The sequence below is a fragment of the Gallinula chloropus genome, assembly GCF_964237585.1.
Source record: "Gallinula chloropus genome assembly, chromosome: 5".
In the NCBI taxonomy this organism is placed as follows: domain Eukaryota; kingdom Metazoa; phylum Chordata; class Aves; order Gruiformes; family Rallidae; genus Gallinula; species Gallinula chloropus.
In genome coordinates, this window is record NC_140090.1 from 42953793 (window position 1) to 42974375 (window position 20583).

General features: G+C 44.3%; 1 protein-coding gene across 1 annotated transcript in view; it reads right to left on the reverse strand.

Annotated features, from left to right (window-relative positions):
- The window catches only part of ANK3 (ankyrin 3), a gene marked incomplete at its 5' end in the record, with an annotated part of 223232 nt that overhangs the window by 123558 nt on the left and 79091 nt on the right, over positions 1 to 20583 (reverse strand). Inside the window, one exon of the mRNA XM_084265470.1 lies at positions 11010 to 11108. Coding sequence (XP_084121596.1) covers positions 11010 to 11108 — 99 coding nt within the window. The remainder of the gene's footprint in view (positions 1 to 11009; positions 11109 to 20583) is intronic.

Here is a 20583-nt window from a genome sequence, read left to right on the forward strand (position 1 = left end):
GCCTCCAGCCAGGGCCAGACCACTACATCATGTCAAACTGCTGCTCCTGCAGTAGGTTACTCTCAGCTCCTCACTGGACATGCAGTAAAGATGATGATGAGATTGCACTTCAGGTGATTTTGCCTTCTGTCTCCTGTCATGTAGAGCGTACTTGCATGACTTCCAGCTGACTGACTGCTCTAGAGTTGGAGCATGCTGTCAATACCTCTTTTAGAACAGTTTGCTTAGTAATAGTTATCATCATATTAGAAATACATTCCCTAAATAAGAGGAAGACTCTTTTTAACTTCAGCAGAGTGATTTCAAACTCATGATTACCCTGCGACTTGTACCCTGCTTACAGTGCTTGAGTAACCTGCTGCACACAAGAGCTGTGATGAAAAAGCCCATAAGCCTTGAGGAACTGCTGGAAAAGTCACATGGAATTTTTTAGGGATTTGTTGCAAGCAATCACATCACCATTTCAAGAAAAAGAAAGAAGAAAAAGCAATTGTATTAAAAATTAGGAAGAGCAAATGTTCGGTTTGTTCTGAGCAAACAAATATGCAGGAGATAGCGTAACGCAGAAATAATACTTTTTCACTGAATGCATCAAAAGAGGAGCCTTTGTAAGAAAGGTTGGAAACTAACAAAGAAGATAGATATTTACTGGTTTTCCAATTACAAATCATAAAGGAAAGGACCTTTTTCCAGAGTCACCCAAGCACTTCTAAACACACATACACTGTACTGTCTAAATATGCATGTCACATCATTTTTATAGAAAGAATTATCTAGAATTCCTTCTCTCGCAGTCCGTGCATGCTAATTCATGCACATGCACTCCCTCTGTCTAGCTCTGTACAGTAGAAAGCGCTGCCCTGAGGACTCATCAGTGGAGCCACTATTGCCCATCCCCTGTCGGAAATCTCCCTGTGACCTGTTGAGGATACCTGCATCTGCTGCCCCCCTAAAGTGCCCATATACGAATGCACGTAGCATGGGTAATAAACAGGAAGAGTTAGATATCTTTGTGCGGTCACAGGGCCACAATCTCACTGCAATCACAGAGACGTGGTGGGACAGCCTGGATGACTGGCACGCTGTCATGAATGGCTATGTGCTTTTTAGGAAAGATAGGCTAGGGCGGCGAGGTGGAGGAGTTGCTCTTTATGTAAGAGAGCAGCTAGAACGTATTGAACTCCACCTGGGAAAGGGTGATCCATCAGTTGAGTGCTTGTGGGTAAGAATCAAGGGGCAGGCAAGTGTGAGTGACACTGTTGTGGGTGTGTACTACAGGCCCCCTGATCAGGAGGAGCGAGTTGATAGTGCATTCTACAAGCAGCTAGAAGTAGCCCATGCGCTGGTCCTTATGGGGGACTTCAATTACCCAGATATTTGCTGGGCAAGCAACAGGGCCAGTCGTATGCAGTCTAGACAATTTCTGCAGTGTGTAGAAGACAATTTCCTGCTACAGATGGTGCAGGAACCTGCAAGGGGAGGGTGGGTACTGGACCTTGTTTTTACCAACAAGGAGGGACTTGTTGGGAAAGGTTGGAGGCAGCTTGGGACAAAGTGACCATGAAATGGTAGAATTCAAGATCCTGAGTGGAAGAAGCAAGCCAAAAAGCAGGATAGCTACCCTAAATTTTGGAAGAGCTAACTTTGATCTCTTCCACAACCTAATAGGGGCTGTCCCATGGGCTACACTGTTAGAAGGTAAGGGAGCCTGTGAGAGCTGGGTAGCATTTAAACAGCGCTTCTTCCAAGTCCAGGACTGGTGCATCCCTTTGAGCAAGATATTGGGAAAGAGAGGCAGAAGACCTGCGTGGATGAGCAAGGAGCTAATGAGTAAACTCAAAGAGAAGCAGAAGGTCTATGAATTGTGGAAAAACGGTCTGAGCACCTGGGAAGAATATAGGAATGTTGTCAGGGCCTGTTAGGGATGTGACTAGGAAGGCTAAAGTCCACTTGGAATTGAAACTGACAAGGGACATAAAGGATAATAAAAAGGGGTTTTTTAGATATATGAATAGTAAGAGGATGACCAGGGATAATGTAGGTCCCCTGCTGAACGAGGCGGATGTGCTGGTAACAGGGGAAGCTGAGAAGGTGGAGATACTGAATGCCTTCTTTGCTTTGGTCTTCACTTCAAAGTCCCCTCGGGACCCACAGACACTGGAAGAAAGTAATAGAGTTTGGGAAATGAAGAGCTTCCCTCTGGTTGAGGTGGGGGTGGTCCAGGAGCGTCTCAAAGGGATTAACACACATAAATCCATGGGTCTGGATGGGATGCATCCATGTGTCCTGAGGGAGCTGGAGGAAGTGATTGCAGAGCCGCTCTCTATCATCTTCAACAGGTCTTGGAGGACAGGAGAAGTGCCTGAAGACTGGAGAATAGCCAATATCACTCCGATCTTTAAAAAAGGCAAGAAGGAGGATCCCAGCAACTATAGGCCAGTCAGCCTCACTTCTGTCCCTGGAAAGGTGATGGAACAGCTTGTTCTGGATGCCATCTCCAAGCAATTGGAAGAGAAGAAGGTCATGAGGAGTAGTCAGCATGGATTCACCAAGGGGAAATCGTGCTCGACCAATCTCATATCCTTCTATGATCTCATCACTGGCTGGGTAGATGGAGGGAGAGCAGTGGATGTCATCTACCCTGACTTCAGCAAGGCTTTCAATAGTGTCTCCCATAACATCTTGATAGCAAAGCTGAGAGAGTATGGGATAGATGAGTGGACAGTGAGGTGGGTTGAGAATTGGCTGTCAGACCAAGCTCAGAGAGTGGTGATCAGTGGGGCAGAATCTGACTGGAGACCTGTGACTAGCGGTGTTCCCCAGGGCTCAGTGTTGGGTCCAGTCCTGTTTAATATCTTCATTGATGTCCTTGATGAGGGAATAGCATCCACCCTCAGCAAGTACGCCGATGATACAGAGCTGGGAGGAGTGGCTGACACGCAGGAACACTGCGCTGCCATTCAGCGAGACCTGGACAGGCTGGAAAGTTGGGCAGGGAGAAACCAGATGAAATTCAACCAAAGCAAGTGTAGAGTCGTGCATCTGGGAAGGAATAACCGCTTGCATCAGTACAGGCTGGGGGATGACCTGCTAGAGAAGAGCTCTGTGGAGAAGGACCTGGGGGTCCTGGTGGATGACAGGTTGGCCATGAGACAGCAGTGTGCCCTGGTGGCTAAGAGAGCCAATGTGATCCTGGTGTGCATCAGGAGGAGTGTGGCCATCAGGTCGAAGGAGTGTGATCCTCCCCCTCTACTCTGCCCTGGTCAGGCCCCACCTGGAGTATTGTGTCCAGTTCTGGGCTCCCTGGTATAAAAAAGACAGGGATCTCCTGGAGAGAGTCCAGAGAAGGGCTACAAAGATGATCAAGAGCCTGGAGCATCTCCCCTATGAGGAAAGGCTGAGTGAGCTGGGACTGTTCAGCTTTGAGAAAAGAAGACTAAGGGGGGACCTTATTAATGTTTATAAATATCTGAAGTATGGGGTGGAGGGAGGGATGGCCAGCCCCTTTTCAGTGGTCTGTGGAGACAGGACAAGGGGCAATGGCTGCAAGTTGGAGCACAGGAAGTTCCACACCAACATGCGGAAGAACTTTTTCACAGTGAGGGCGACAGAGCCCTGGAACAGGCTACCCCGGGAGGTGGTGGAATCTCCATCTCTGGAGATATTCAAGACCTGTCTGGACGCCTATCTGCAATATGAGCTAGAGAGCCTGCTTTGGCAGGGGTGTTGGACCCAATGATCTCTCGAGGTCCCTTCCAACCCCTATGATTCTATGATTAAGATACTTCCTTAGACATATTTTCCATGCTTAATTGCAATATTCTTTCTTGCTAATTCCTAAACTTCTACAGCTTAAGCTACTACTTGCCTAAGGCCTGCAACATGTTGAGGGCAGCTTGGGAGAGGGAAGTAGCAATTCAGAGAGCCTTACGCTCCCCTGCTTCTACTTTCTTGCCCTCTTCTAATAAGCCTATGAAAGGTAGCAGACAGAAATTGCTGTGATTGCCTTTTTCTGCCAGCTTCATTTAAAACATAGATGGTTCTCATGGTACATGTTCTTCCACCTGAAGTAAAGCATATGTTTTAGACGTAGAAAATATATTGATTCAGATTTAACTTGGTCAGGACTCAGTCATTTGTTCGTACAAGACGAACACAGTTTGGCTCACTACATTCTTACTGGCATCTCTGAAGCTGATGCGAATGTAATGTCTGTGTCTTTCAACTATTTCAGCCCATGAAGTACAGGGAAGAGCACGTTGTTAAAATAACCCTACACAAAATAAAGATGTATTACTCAAGACATGCAAGTGTAGCCAAAGAGAAAATATACCAAACCCCATGAATGGTACCTTTTCCAGCTGAGTTGCAAATGTTTTGCTGTAGCTTTACAACTGATTAAAAAAGGTAATGCATATTTCCCATGTCAAGTAGTTTCCACAGGCAAAAGTGTATCAAGTACTGAGGAGAACACAAAACAATTAAACTAAAAATGTCCCCCACAACAAAAAAAAAAGTATTGAGAAGAAAACAAAACCCAGCAAGGCCAGGTAACTAGAGACCTATTGGTGGGAGCTGAAGATCACAGACACTAGATTCTTCTTTCTTTTTACTTCACATAATTATTATGTTCTCCAGACACATCAAAAAAGTTACCTGAGGCAATCATGCACACAGCTGTAAGTTAAGGAACGTTTTCCATGTTTTATGCCCCCCAACTCATTTCACCAATGTACCATGGGCAGAGAACGTACCATCGTTCACAGAGAACAAGACACATTTGCTTACCCTCATGCACTGAACAAGTGCTCCCCAGAGCACAGTGCCCCCACCGTCTCACATTGTCTGACCCTACAGCTTGTGCCTAGTACAGCTGACAAGGTCCCTGTGGCAGAGGAGGTGGCAGGCATTCATGCTTGGACAGCTAGAGCTTGTTTTAGTCCACACAGCAAGCCATCACCACCAGCACCACCAGATGCATCACATGGTGTGACACAACATTCCAATGTAGGTGACAGGTGATAGGACAAAGGGAAATGGCCTCAAGCTGCGCCAGGGCAGGGTCAGATCAGATGTGAGGGAAAAGTTCTTCACTGAAAGAGTTGTGGGGATGTGGAACAGGCTGCCCAGAGAGGGGGTTGAGTCACCATCCCTGGGTGTGTTTAACATACGGGTAGGTGAGGTACTTAGGGATATGGTTTAGCATAGGACAGGAACGGTTGGACTTGATGATCTTAAAGGTCTTTTCTAACCTTGTGATTCTATGTGATTCTATGTGTGTGTGTGCTTGTTGGGACAGCTGATCTGTAGGTATTGTTGGACTCCCACCGTAAAGATCAAATACACTTGAAGACAGCTCATTTTAGCAGCAGAGATTTTTTCTGTATTCCTGGCTTGGTTAATTGCTCTATGCAACTAAAAGCACATAAAGCAACGCACAGAGGCAATCTGAAACACAGTTCACAGAAAGATTTGGTTAAAAAATAAAGAGAATCTGAACTGCAAAGAGACTGCTCGGAACTCAGCAGGACTGCACTGATTTTGTCAGGAGATTTTCTAGTTGTTTATTTATTGTTCATATAGACTATATTATGTGAAGTGTGAAACATTACGTGCATTAGGAAGCAAACTTGCCCTAATACTATAGTCTGCAATGGCTCAGAAAAGCCATTACAAACGATTATGACAATAATCTGCAGATTAAGAATTCTGTAAGTATGCACTGACATGATAAATCATATCATCTGTATTATCTATCCCTCCAGAGAGCAGCTCCAGCAAAACAAGGAGGACAACAGGAGGAGTTCTGCCACGGCACAATTTTCCCCTAAGCGTTGCATACCCATCTCTGGAGCTGCTGCTCTTTAGCTTTTATTTCAAACACACACACACAAAACAAATGAGACCTAAGCCTTGTTTGTTTCTGGTCCCTGCTGAGACACTGATACCTGTGTAGCTCCCTGGTCTTGTTACGATGGGGCACAACTGGCTTGTTATAGCAGATGAGGGTGCAGGGACTTGAGTCTCTCTGCTGTAGGGTGGTTCCCTGACACCACATGCTTCTCTAAGGGAACCTTGAGCAGCAAGGCTAAGCACAGACCAGCCTCCCTGCACCTCCCCAGCTACTCCCTTCCCCGGCAATGCTCACCCAAGACTTCTCTTGCACCACAGAATCCTCTGAGCTGTCCCCCAAATCCACAGCAGCATCCATACCAAATCTCAAATCAGCAAGCACCAGATTCTAACCCAGTCTATGAGCAATGAAACTAAGCACAACACCCAGTGAAACAATGATGCAAACGTTCAGTACAAGCTTGTCAGACTTTGAGCCAAATACCAGGTCCTGCCCATGGCCTGGGAAGAACAGTGCCCAGCACCCCACTCCCCTGAGCCAGAGGTAAAAGGTGTGCATCCCCAGGGGAGATGTTAGTACTGCTTCCAGGGTTCATCATCCCTGTCACTGCGTAGCGAGTCTCTGTGCAGGCGTTTCATCTTAGCGGGACCTCTCTGTCCCGTGGTCCCTCCACAATCTGTCTCCTGAATTCTTCCCTTCGTTGGCACTATAGCCATCTGTCCCTTCTGACAATAGGGCAACAAATGAAGTTTCCTCTTCTTACATATGCAAAATATAGTGCCAAGTCGGTGTCATTCTCATAGTTATTTTCTATCTTAATATGTGTGGCTTTTCTGAAGCATCTTAAAAGAGCGTGTCCCTCATGTTTTCATGCAGATAAGAGTGACGGTCTGTTATTTAGCTGCAAAATCAGTAGAATGAAGATTATAAACACTTATTGTTAATCCAGACTAAAACATGCTTGCTGCCTGCTTCAGACACAAATTCACCTTGGCATATAGAGTATGAGAGAGTTAAAGCAAATCAAGCTGATTTAAGCAGCCTCTAAAATTAAACTTTCTTTTTAAAAGTCTTTTCTGGAAGACAGAGAAAAAATAATTAGGTCAACGTTCAGCAAATATGTTACATGTGACATTAATAGGTTTTGGTTAGAACATTAGTTTAAAAAGCTGAAGGATAAAAGCTACCCTGGATGGACAAAAGCAAGCTCAGGTCTTGAGGAGTACCCTTCAGAATCCAGTACAAAGCCCTAAGTCCCAGCCGCTAGGCATCTCACACAAAAAAAAAGGACAGGCCAGCTGGTTAAAATAAACAGCTCAATGTAAGCAGGAACTAAAAGGGGAAAAAAAAAACAGCTGAGCCTCAACAAAACAGTTGTAAGATCACTTATGAAAATAAACTCACACGCTTGCACATATTGGAACTCCTCACTACAGGCTGCAGGTATGCACCAACATTTATAGTGCTCATCAAATCCGAGTCCTAATGAATATAGAGAAATTGGAAGCCCACAGATTACATCTACAATGATTTACACAGGGTAAGGATTAAGCCTTTCACAAGAACCTTTTGTGCAGTACTTCAGCACTGCAGTTATCTGCCAGTAGTGAACACAAATGCTCATGGAAATGACCAAGGAAAAGAAACCATTACCCCAACTCACTGCTCAAGAAAGGCTTTGTATAAATTTATCTATAAAATGGGTACGTTTGTGAAAAATAAAGACAGAAATTACATGGAGGACCTCATTGCAATTCCTGAAGGGGGTATACAAACAGGAAGGGAATCAACTTTTTAAAGGTGCAGACAATGGCAGGGCAAGGGGGGTGGAGTGAAGCTGAGGGAGGGAAGGGTTAGATGAGATATTAGGGGAAAGTTCTTTACAGAGACAGTGGTGAGGATCTGGAATGGGCTTCCAGAGAGGTGGTGGATGCCCCATCCCTGGGGGTGTTCAAGGACAGGTTGGATGGGGCCCTGGGCAACCTTGTGTAGATCATGCGTGGAGGTTGGTGGCCCTGCCTGTGGTGGGGGGTTGGAGCTCTGTGATCCTTGGGTTCCCTTCCAACCCAGACCATTCTCTGATTCTATGATTCCAGTAGACCACACAGAGAATGGATTGAGGGAGAAGATCACAAAATGACAACTGAATAGCATATTGGTTCCATCTAAGAGTCAGACTTAACTCTGAACTGAATCAGGATTCAGTCAACAACACAACACGGGATCTTCTGCATGCTCATTTAAAAAAGGTGAATTACAGACCGGATACAGGAGAAACAGAGGCTTAGGATTTCCTGCTTTGAGCAATAGAAACATGCTATTTTCAAGAATGTTTGTCCTTTCATATGGGTACAGAAATTTTGCCATTCATCTTTAAGGAAGTATTTTGTGTTCCATAGTGAACATTTGCATTAATTAACATTATGGTGTCCAAAACCAAAGCTATATTAATTTAAAAAAATAATCTACTCATCTCTTTAAAAATCTCTTAAAAAACAAATAAATAAGAAGAGGTCTCACATCTATAAATCTCCTAATAGAAGACTCACTTATTTTCCTGTGCAAATGCCATCTGTTTATCAGGTTGCCCCTCACAGACCAGCACAAGACTGGGTTCTGCCTGGACACCCAGCTGGTAGGCATGGCTTGATATGTGTATCAGAAAAGACAACCTTGGCTCCTCTTTGCCTTTCAATACATTTCAATATGCAAAACAATACATTTGATGCTTTTGTCATTCTGCATTTTCATAAAGCCATTCTACATCTGGGAAATTAAAAAGAAGAAAGGTGCTGAAAAAATTAAATGATAGCAAAGTTGACATATGTCAGTTGATCTGCCTTGTAAAACAATACTGTCAAGTAGGAATAACAAGAGACGTTTCACAGGAGCATGGGTTATAGCAGCTCACAGCAATTAATCTTTGCTACTGAGTATGAGAACTAGACAGACACTCCTGAAAGGGTGGAGCACCACATTACTCTCAGCCTTCTGTTGCTTTTCCTATTGATTTGTAAATCCTTCCTGATCTACTCCAGCAATGCTTTTCCCTTTCCTGGATCCTGCAGCTGTCTGGTTGGTTCAGTGAGTCTCCTTGGCAGAGCCCTACACAGCCCAGACCACAGACTGGTAAAACCCTTGCCAGGATGAGTCAGTGCCACTGGGAGCAAAGCTTCCACTTAGTCACTAATGACCAGAAAACGATGCCTCTGGTAATGCCAGAGGAGTGCAGAGATGAGCTGTGCACATATAGCACAGGCAGGAGAAGTTATGCAAATCCCCTCTGATTAATGGAGAGGATGGGTGTTTGGGGAAACAGTTAGTTTCTGGGGGAAGCCAGAAAAAACAAAACACTACTTCCAGAACTGTGCTCATCCGTTGCCTTTCGCCTCGCTGGGAAGCTCTGCCAGACTGAGGAGCTGTTCACACTTCTGCCCTCTTCCTGGATCCCGTTTCCATCCCCGCCACTATTTTTAGTTACATAAATTATCCCGGTGCCTGACCTGGAGCCCGTGATACAGAAAATAAAGCAGATCACGAATTTTTGTAACTAAAAGAAAAGGACAAACTGGAGTCCAATGATTTTGGCCCCCAACATTTTGGCTTGCAGAGCAGCAGCCATCAGACCCTTACCGTGTTCTTTTCTCCCTGCTCTGACCAAGCGTGCATCTGTCATATTACCAAAGCACGGCCCTCCCCACCAACTTGGTAGGCCCATGTTCTTCGGCCTGGCAGCCCCCACATCACACGTAGGAGGCTGGTATTTTAGTCCAGAAATTATACCCACTCTTACTCGTGAAAAGCCATCTCTTCCATAATCCCCCATTAGAAAACACCAGAAGCATTTTACAGAGGAAACATGAGTGGCTTCTAAAGGTAACTACTGAGCAAAAAATGTGGAGATAGTGAGGAGATTCCATTTCTGAATTTGCTACGGAAATAAAAAATCCAGGCGTGCTTCAACAAACACTGCAAGTAACCTCAGTGGCTGGTGAAACATTGGAAAACCGCACTGAAACCTACAGAGACAGTAACACCCACAGAAAAAAGATTCTTAGGTTATATCTTTGTCTTGTTTAGAACAATTCTGGTGGCAACTACAGAGAAGAATTAAAAACTGGAAGCTGGATAAATAATAAGGTGATATTTCAAGAAAACGGCAACTGTCAAAAAGTTACAGGCACAGCTCCTGAAGCTTCCCTCAAATGTACAGGAGCGTGTTGCAAAGACAGCCACCAGAGCCCACAGCACCACTAGTTCTAAGCATGCTTCCAAACATTTGATCCCCCCCCTCCTCATCCTTCTCACTCCATCACTGTGTAAGTAAATAACACATCCCTAAACTGGTTTGATTAGGTTTGGGCTACAGCACTTACATATAACCATATGTGTTGAGCTTTTAAGTCAGTCAGCGACTCAAGTCAGGTGATGTCCTGATGGAAACCATCTTACTATGCCCAGCACATTTGCTCACATGCCCCAGGCAGCAAAGCGCCCGGTCAGACAGAGGCTGAGCTGCATGACACTCAGCAGCAGCAGCCGGCTCTGGGACACCGCTGCTCCAGTAATAATGAAAGGCAAACACACACTGCAGTTCAAAGTTACTCATTTAGCATTCAAATTCTGAGATATCTGAATTGGATTCTTGTCTTGGAGTATTTTTCTGTACCTTCACCTCTACCCCCAAGGAGCTGGAAGCAGGTCCTAATTAAACACCCTACAGAGAACATGGAAAATTGTTGGCTCTGAGCTTTGCCATACATGGCCTTTCATATGCTGCTTTAAGGGCTGTAAAATGTCAGCATCCTACTGCAACCATTTTATAAAAAAGAAACACAGTGCAGCCACAGCAGCCTGCCAGGAAGAGAGGTTCTGTAATGAGAGGGGGTGTCGGACACTGGGACAGGCTCCCCAGGGAAGGGGTCACAGCACTAAGCCTGACTGAACTCAAGAAACATCTGGACGATGCCCTCAGTGCCATGCTCTGACTTGGCTGACACTGTGTGGAGCCAGGAGTTGTTGGACTATGATGGTCTTTATGGGTCCCTTCCAGCTCAGGATGTTCAATGATTCTGTGAATGATTTAAGCCGCACAGCAACTAGCAGGTCGGAAGCAAGAACTTCACAGTCACTCCACATTCACGTTTCAGCTTACCCTTGTTTTGGCATCAATTTTAGCTCCTCGATCAAGTAGGAGTTTGACCATATTTGCATTTCCCCTCTTCGATGCAACATGCAATGGTGTGATATCATTCTGTGTAAGGAAAAAAAACATGAAAGTAAATACTTGTATAACATTCTTTTGTGAACTCCATTATCAGTTTGCACCTGGAATGAATTATACCCAATTTTCTAAAGTGGAACACAGTTTTGTCTCTCTGGGAGCAGGAAAACAAAGGGAAGCTGTGTTTATCCGTATATGCGAGTTACTGCCTTGATATCTTGACATATATATTATGAAGCCAAATATTCGAGTTGTGGCTGGACTTAGAAGATACGATTGTGCCCCAGTTCTCAGCTTTTGGACAGAAGTTGTATTTATGGAATTTTACTGACTAAACCCAGGCAATTTAATCCCACTGCGGTTGTTTCAGAGCATGGTAAGGATTTATACTTCCCAACTTCATTGGCCTTGGAGAAGCCATGGAAAAGAAATAAATCCACTGTATCTGTAGGTGTAATTCAAAAGCAACAAGATGCCAATGACATTTATTTATGAACATTATCAGAACAGAAACCCCACAGCCTTGTAAGCACCTCTGTTGCAGTTACATCACTAATTTAACCTCCTGAATTTCTTCCTCTTAATTGATGTAAAACTGTACTTGAAGCAAGCCTGTAACCATGTGTAGACGCCTCCCTATGTGTCTCCTGGCAGGCCAGCAGCATGCGGCAATGCTGCACATCGAGGACACTTACATAACCAGTGCGTGCGTGCACAAGCACACTTTTTTAACAAGAGGTAGCTAGGGTGTTTCTTCATGCTCCAATGAATCCTTTAACTTGTGGCTTACGAAGGCCACGTCCTGTATATATTTGATCATATGGAGCCAAGTAAAAATAAAAGGATGTAAATAGAGCATGCAGCTACTGTACGAAGACAAGTAGGATTTAAAAGAACATGTTTCTGGGTATCCAGGGGCAGTGCAAACAGCTGGATGCGTAAAACCAGCTTCCCCGCAAGTGAGCAGAAAGCATCACATTCTAGCAAGTGTATGTCCCATGGCTGACTCAATCAGAAAGTCTGCCATCACCTTGGATAGCTGGGGAATAGTACCAGCATCTTATCTGGTCAGCAGATCATTTAATAGTTCTTCCTCACAGCTCCAGCTGAGGAGAGCAATAGAAAACCAGCACTGGCCAAAGATGCCCTCTCAGATGTGACAAGCTGATTCACAGCTAAACAACAACACGGAGTACCTAATCCGTCGTGCTATATTTTCATTTACACTCAATTTCACTGCGAAGTTAACACACAGCTACTACAAAGTACTAATTAATTTTATCACAGAAGTAAAATACATCCCATCAAGAGCTTCTTTATCCAATATTCACGATCATTAGAGCACCAAAGCAACTACGAGTCCAGGTTGGCTTCTTATCTCTTTAAAAGACAAGTAAAACAGAAAAGATGCTTAACACACTCAACAAGGAGTATGCTACACCTGGTTCTCCAGGCATGTAAAACTGCATGATTGCTTAACTTGCAAATATTTAGTTGGTTTTGGAAAAAAAATTAATTCTATTTAACTAGGAATTTATATTGGATGTAAAAATGTCAGTATATTACGGTATTAGCCACAAAGAGAACAGAAAATAAGAGGAAAAACACAACTGTGAGGACGTATGTCCTGTTTTTCCTCTCTTCTCAGGAGCAAAGATGTTACCAAGGTCAAAGGGAGAAAGAGAGATGAATTCTCCTTTCCTGAGAAAAAAAACGGTAAAGGCAATAACTGTGGTGTCTACAAGTAAAGGGTACTGCAGCTAATTTAGACTGAAGGACCACCTTTTTCTGCTCACTGGGTTTGATGGGCAGAGAGGTTAACTCACTCTAATAGACCTTAGTGCCTTGCTAATACATCAAAATAATATACCCCTAATAATTTCTTGTACCATGCACAAAGTAGAAGAAATGTCTTTTCTAAGCATGGACAAAGAAATGGAGGAGGGTCAGCATTACAAAAGGCAGAGCAAACGTCTAATAAAAGTTTTTCATTCATCTTGACACCAAGATAAATGAATCTAGTGCAACATGGGGTGAGTATAATCACAAAAGAATCTGCTCTGGAGCTAACTTTTTTGCCAATACATTCAAAGCTCCTATTGCCTTAAATGAAGGAAAGTTGATTCTAGCGCAGATGGATGAGCACTGGGAGATAGAACCCTCAACTTCAAAAGACAGAAGATATCACTTCTGCTTAGTGGTTAAGGTTTAGGTCACACTGTTTCCTTCCAACCGGGCGGGGATGGGGTGGGGAGGGGGGATGATAAATCCATTTCCGTCATCAAAAAGCAGTCTTGTTCAAATGACCTTCATATTTCCCCTTAGTAGTGAAGTAGCACTGTTCACTGCAGCTTTCTCTCAACTTCTAAGAGGGGGCAAACATGTTGGAAAGGAACATGGGGAGATTCTCCAGCACCGAATAAGGACAGAGCTCCCTTCTGCAAGTTGGAGACCTAGCAATCCGTCTTTACTTCCTTTGACCTCCTGTCTTTATGAAAAGTATATAAATCTAATGACTCTGGGATTTGAAACCTTGAGTTGCATTTGGTTGAAAATAGGCAGCAGGTTGACATTAGAAATGGATGGATAAAGGATGTGATCACGTTGGACATGTTTGGTTTTTTTTAGGAAAACCACCTGTACACAGTTACCCTGAAATAAGGAACTGAGCAGGAGGAATCAAGCAAATGAAACCCTACATGGCCAGTGAAATATCTGTCTTTATGGATGATCAAACAGTTCCTCTTTCCTAGGAAAAGACCGCCGCAGCACTCCCTCTCTAGGAAGAGGATACAATTTTCATTGTACTACTACTAATCTATTAAGACAGTTCAGACAAATAATTGAGAGACAACAAATAAAAAGTACACTGAGTTTTTTTCAGGCCTAACAATTCAGGAAAACACTATGGGGAAATGCAGGGAAAAAAAAAGACAGGAGGCAGGTCTCTATTTGGAATTTAATTTTGCCACTTAGCTACTTGAGCTTTTACTGGTAGCTAACAACATGAAGTAATAATTCTGCCAGCTGAGAGTTCTCACACCATGCAGATGGAAAAAATGCATTATGTGAGTGCTTGAATAATTGAGCACTGAAGTTTAGGGCAAGGAATTCCTCTTTTTCAATACTGGGTTGTGCCAAGCCTCAAATAAGTATACCTGGATGTACCATGCATATGGCCCTTCCCATCTTTCATCTGACTATGGAGAACGTGAAAAGTGAGTAAACCCTAGACTACATCATCATTAATACTTCTGATGACAAAATGTAAAGCAAGCAACTCAATTTTCAATTGTTTGTACTTGTCACAAGAAACTAGAGATGAAAAAAGCTTCATAATATGTGCAGCTTGGCTGTAGGTTATTAACACTAAAACCGTGGCATCAGCAAACAATATAGTCCCCAAATGTAAGGTTCTGAATTCTTCAGTAAATCAACAGCATCTGCTGTCTTTTCAGTTTATTTCTATCTGTTTGATCTTCTATAAATTTCTGCCTTTGTTCTTAAGATAGAATAGTAACTCAAGAAACTTTTGAAGACATTTTCCTGAAGTAATAAAGCTGAAATGCTTTCAAAAAGTTGCCGTTAAAAGATGTGGCTCAGAACTAGAGCATCTGTCGGAGCGCTTATCGCCCTTGCTGTTGAAAGATCAAATCATAGAATCACAGAATCGCCTGGGTTGGAAAAGATCCCTTAGATCATAGAGTCCAACCACAGCCTAACCTTGTCCAGCCCACCTCTAGACCATGTACTTAAGCACTTCATCCACACACCTTTTCAATCCCTCCAGGTATGGTGACTCCACCACCTCCCTGGGCAACCTGTTCCAATGCCTGACAACCATTTCAGTACAGAAATTCTTCCTCATATCCAACCTAAATCTCCCCTGGGGCAATTTCAAGCCATTCCCTCTCGTTCCCTTTCATCCTATTGTTTGCCAAATGCTGGATAACATCTCAGGTAGACTGCTCAACACTGAGATACAATTAACTATTAACTCGAGAGTTAAATTCTATGGGGAATAGGAAACCTAACTGGTGAGAATAGCAACCTAAAGCCACCCAATAAACACTCACAGGACTAGCACACTGCTGGTGTACATGACTTGAATTACTCTGAATCTGCATATAGCTCAAAGTACGGCAGGTTGGACACAGGCAATGTTTTTCCGATGCCTCACCACATTGTGGATGGCTGCCTTCCCTTTGCTACCCATTGCCTGCTGCAGCCACCCAGCTCTCACACACAGCCCATGCCTTCCTCCAAGAATACGATGCGTGAAGGGTGACCCAGCTTTTCCTTTCAGTGGCTTTTGCTTGTGCTTGATCAGAAAAATACCCATTAAGCCCTTTCAGCTGCACCTCTCTATCTACAGCTTCGTAAGGAAATTCAAAGAACCCTGAGTTACCTTGCACTGAGCAATAAGCCATGTACAGCTCCCATCTGCAATGAGATCAGCTCCCCTCTGCCGCACGGCTTTATCACAGTTCACTATGGCAGCAAGAATTACTCCATGCTACTGCAAATCAGCAATGTGATCAGTTAGGAAGACATTACAAAAAAGATAGGAGATAGTGGAAAATTGACCAAGAGCAAACATGCACATCTCATAGTTTTATTTTAGCGCGTTTAGAAAATGAAGAATTCCCCCCTGTCTTCTGGTATGCTGTTCTACGGGACTGCCCCTCTTGCCGCTCAGACACTCTGAGACCAGATTGGTCTCTAAAGTGTAGCTTTTAATAAAGCAAAGGGTAAACCTTTCCTACTGACTGACCAGATCACGTACGGACCATGAAGACTCATTGCCAGCATCACAGGGGGCTTGATATTTCTCCTTGTCCTGGTTTTGGCTAGGATAGAGGGAATTCCTTTCTAGCAGCAGATGGAATGCTGTGTCTGGGAGTTGGGATGAGAGCAGTGCTGATAACACAGGGATGTTTCTAGTTGTTGCCAAGCAATCAAGGGCTTTTCAGTTGTTCATATATCCCTAATAATGAGAAGGGAGGGGATACAGCCAGGACAGGTGGCCCAAACTGGCCAAAGGGGGTATTCCATGCCAATTACATCATGCTCAGCATAAAAGGCGCGCTGGTGGGGGAGGAGCAGGCAGGCAGCTCCAGGATGCGCGTTGTTAGGGACCATCTGGTTTCGTGTTGGCTCTGAGCTGTAAGGCCTGAGCTGCACGGTTTGGTGAGACACTGCATCATGTATCACCAGTATCATATATTTTGCTATAAAGTCCTGTTATTATCTCTCTCTCTTTACTATCCCAGTAAACTATCCTTATCCCAACCTGCAAGGTTTTGGTTTCTTGGGTTTTCTTCTCCTTCCTTTTCCCCCTCCCTTAATTCCCTTCCTCCTCCCTTTACAGAACAGGCAGCTGCATGGTGCCTGGCTTTCAGCTGGGGCAAAACCACAACACTCCTTGCTACCACTAAGAGAGCTTACTTCCATCTCTGAGCTCTCTTCATAGCCCCTCAGAGGAGTGTAGTTATTATCAGAAAAAAAAAAAAAAGGAAAAAAACACCTCAACTTTATATTTGAATTTTTTAAATGTTTTTTTAGCAAAATTTTATATAATATATGAATAAAACATAAGCTGAAATAGTCAGACTGCTAAAGCAGAAAATTCCTCTGCAGCCTGGAAAATCCCTCCATCATTAGGGAGGTCTTTAGGAAAGACCATTAACCAGAGCGTTGTTTGTCATACTGGAATTGTTAACAGCAGCACTGCATGAATACCATCACTAAGACATGTTCCTGGAGGTATGGGAAGATTGTGTTGTACACATAAAGACAATGGCAAGACAAGGGGGAATGGAGTGAAGCTAAAGGAGGGGAGGGAAGGGTTAGATTTTTAGAGAGAGAGAGATTTTTTTACAGAGAGAGTGGTGAGGCGCTGGAACAGGCTTCCAGAGAGGTGGTGGGTGCCCCATCCCTGGAGGTGTTCAAGGACAGGTTGGATGGGGCCCTGGGCAACCTTGTGTAGATCCAGGCCTGGAGGTTGGTGTCCCTGCCTGTGGCAGGGGGATGGAACTCTGTGATTTTTGGGCTCCCTTCCAACCAAGACCATTCTATGATTCTACGGTTCTGTGATTTTATATGCCTCAAATCAATCACAAAATCTTAGGAGTTGGAAGGGATCTCAAAAGCTCATCTAGTCCAACCCCCCCTGCAAGAGCAGGATCACCCAGACTAAATCACACAGGAACATGTCCAGGCGGGTTTGGATGTCTCCAGAGAAGGAGACTCCACAGCCTCTCTGGGCAGTCTGTCTTAGTGCTCCGTCAGCCTCACAGTGATGCAGTTACACCAACAAGTTTTACAAGAAAACAGTATTCTCTCCTCCTGTATTTTTCTGCAATTTGGAGCTCCAACACAGTAGTACCTCTGCAGAGAAGAGTCTTATGTTCTAGTGGCAGTTACCGGCATGACTAAGACTTGTGTAGGACTTTCTGAAAGTAAAGCCATTATAATTACCTGACTGTAAACACATAATCAGGTGCTTTCCAGAGGACCTCACAATAATGCACAATTTTCCAACTTTTTTCCTCCTGTACTTAAAGCCTTAGACTGAGCTAATATAGTTCTTGTATGCTCACATACTGCTCTTCCTTTAGGCTCGAGATGTAGAAAACGAATCCCAGAAGAAAAGAAGGAAGAACACAGCAAGAAGCTGTTATGGCAAACTAGTACCAGGGAAATAAAAAGAGGTTTTTCTCATATGTTACTGTCACTTACATACTGCCTGCTCCTTTTGATGGGTTAATGGTGTTCTGCTCTTCAGCCTCAGGGTCATTATTAATGCATGTTGTCCTCACACCACCCTCTCAAAATTACCAAATCCTTTCTCAACCTTCCAGTAAGCAAAACTTCACACAGGCAAAGCCCACTGCCAGCGGAACAGAGGCCTCTAGAATAAAGAGTGCAGTGTACCAGGAAAGCTCTTCACAGGGTTGGATGAGGTTTTATGGCACAGTGACACGCTCTTGCTTGCTTTGGAAAGAAAGATACAGGCAGAAGTCATCTTCAGGTGGAGAATTCCTTTGCTACTTGAATCTTCTGTGCAGGTACAGCATGGGTGTAGGTCACAGAGGTTTCTTTCAGCTCTTACTCTGGAAGCTGAAGAACAGCTTCTTTCTTCCTTTCTAAACTTTGTGCTCCACAGAGACAGGTGGGGCTTCAGAGGCATTTCTTCACCTGGGCTGGACATATCTTTGCACTGGAAGATAATCTCAGACAGAAGAATGATATCTGAAGACACTGTAAGCTCCCAAAAGATCATCATTCTGCTGACTGCAATTACCAGAGAACATGTTATTAGAAGCACCTTCCTCACCTCCCTAGTCTGTACAGCAGGCTTGAAGAAATGCCGATTCATGCTTTTTTTGTTGCTGAATTAGCACAGGGCAAGCTGGACACACACGTTTTCACTGCAGCTGGCCCAGAACTGCAGCAGATAACGTTGCCTGCCCAACCTGCAACACTGCTTTTTGGGGATGCCCAAGCAAGGCCTGAAGAGGAAAGGGTGGGTACAATGGAGGGATCCAATTTATAGCAAGAGAGACGTCTTGTACAGGATTCCATAGGTGCAATCAGGCTGCTAAGGAGGCTGGTTTCTCATTCCTTCCAGCAGCTGGTACTTTCTTTAGCATGTGTATGGATACACCTTTCCAAGTCCTAGATAGCAAAGCAAGGCAGTCTAGAGATGCAAAGGGAGAAATCCCTGAAGATGATCAGATTCTGGTAAAATAAAAAAAGTCAAGCCCATGGCATGAAGCCCCTGCAAACACCATCCAGGTCCAGAAGCAGCAGCCAGGATGGGAGCACAGCAGCTTTCCCAACACAGTTGGTTACTGTATGTCACAAGAGATCTCCTGTACTGAAAGCCTGGAAGAGGAGAGCCAACTTGGATGTCACTTCTCTGTACTAATCACGAAGTTGGTAGTTCCAGAAGACGGGAAGTAAATAGAAAAATTATTAAAACTCCAAGCAACACACCAGATAGTTTGATTCAAAGGCACAAGTGCCTGATGAAAAATTTTATAAGAAAACAACAGCAATTCCTTTTTCCTGATGGAAAATTAGATAAACCAGAAAGGTCTTTGGTTATCTTTCAGTTTCTGACTAGGATTTATCCACACCTCTCCAACACCAGGTGCCATTACCAGCTATTAGAATGGCACCTGCAATTGCTGCAAACCTTCAAAGCCCAGGTAGCAACCACCCTTATGTGTTAATCTGGCTAAGAAAGGAGAGTGACTTCACCCTCAGTTACCCTTTGTTCTCTTCCTCCGCTTCTTTAGCCCACATAACCTCCTGGTTAAAGAGGAGGGAAATATGATTAAGAGATTTCCTTCGCTTTGAAGGAAGTACAAAACCATGCCAGTATCTGCCACTAGAACATAAGACTCTTCTCTTCAGAGAAATACAGCCACACACATGAAAAGGTGCTACAGAGAAAGGATAAACAGACATAAAATGCCTCTTAACTCTAAACCAACACATACCCCACAAGTAATTATGGCAGGTTTACTGCTGAGTTTGAGCCCAAGAAGTCAAATAATTCAGAATGAGTAATTTTCCTTCATTATGAAATGGCAAACATCCAGCCCAATAATGAGATCCGGTTTCATTTGGACTGAGGTTATGAAGGTTCTTGGAGCTGCCTCCCTGTAAATAGGTGGAATCAGGGGCATCACAAGCTGATTTAGTGAAATGATCTCCATCCATCCCTTGGGAAACTTTCCCTGAGGTACCATCTTCCCTGCCCTTGCAGTGAGGCCAGAGAAGAAAGCCCAGCTGCAGAAGAGCTAATGAATCTCAGTGGAAGAGCTGACATGAAATCAATTGCTGGGCTGGAAGAATTCAAACCAAAAGCAGGCACATTTTCCACCCCTCCCAGCCTCTGTGGTCGGCAGGTGCACAGGCTGGTGGGCACCGTAACACCTGTAAGAGCCCCTGGAGCTATGCCTATTTTTCTTGGATGCAATGACAGAAAGGAACCTGGAACTCTGTGACAACTGAGAAGTGGGCAGGTGTGTACTGGTGGGGGTTAGAGGAGCAGCTGCTGCTGCTGCAAATCACTGGGGACATCATTTCCTTGCAGTACAGCCCTGCTGCTCACCTCCTGCCCCTCACACAATGTGAGCCGTCATCAAGCTCCTGTCTTTCCCTGCCTCCATTGCAGGAATGTGTCTCTCCCCTCTAGCCTCTCAGTACCCCACAGCAGGTGAAGAGGTTCCCTTTGCCCAGGTCTGCCCTCCTCCTTCATACATCCTGTCACCAGCCACTCATTGCACCACACTTGCCCTTGTCCTTACGACTCAGAGCTCTGATATTCACCCTACATCTACATTATTCATGTTTTCTCCACCCTTCCCCACTTTCCCTACCTTGATGGCAGGAGCTGGCTATTTATCCTGCCCTCACACATTTGTCTTCATGTTGCCCCTCCACACCAGCATATTCTGTTACCATAATCCTCTGCTCTTGTTCAAATCTC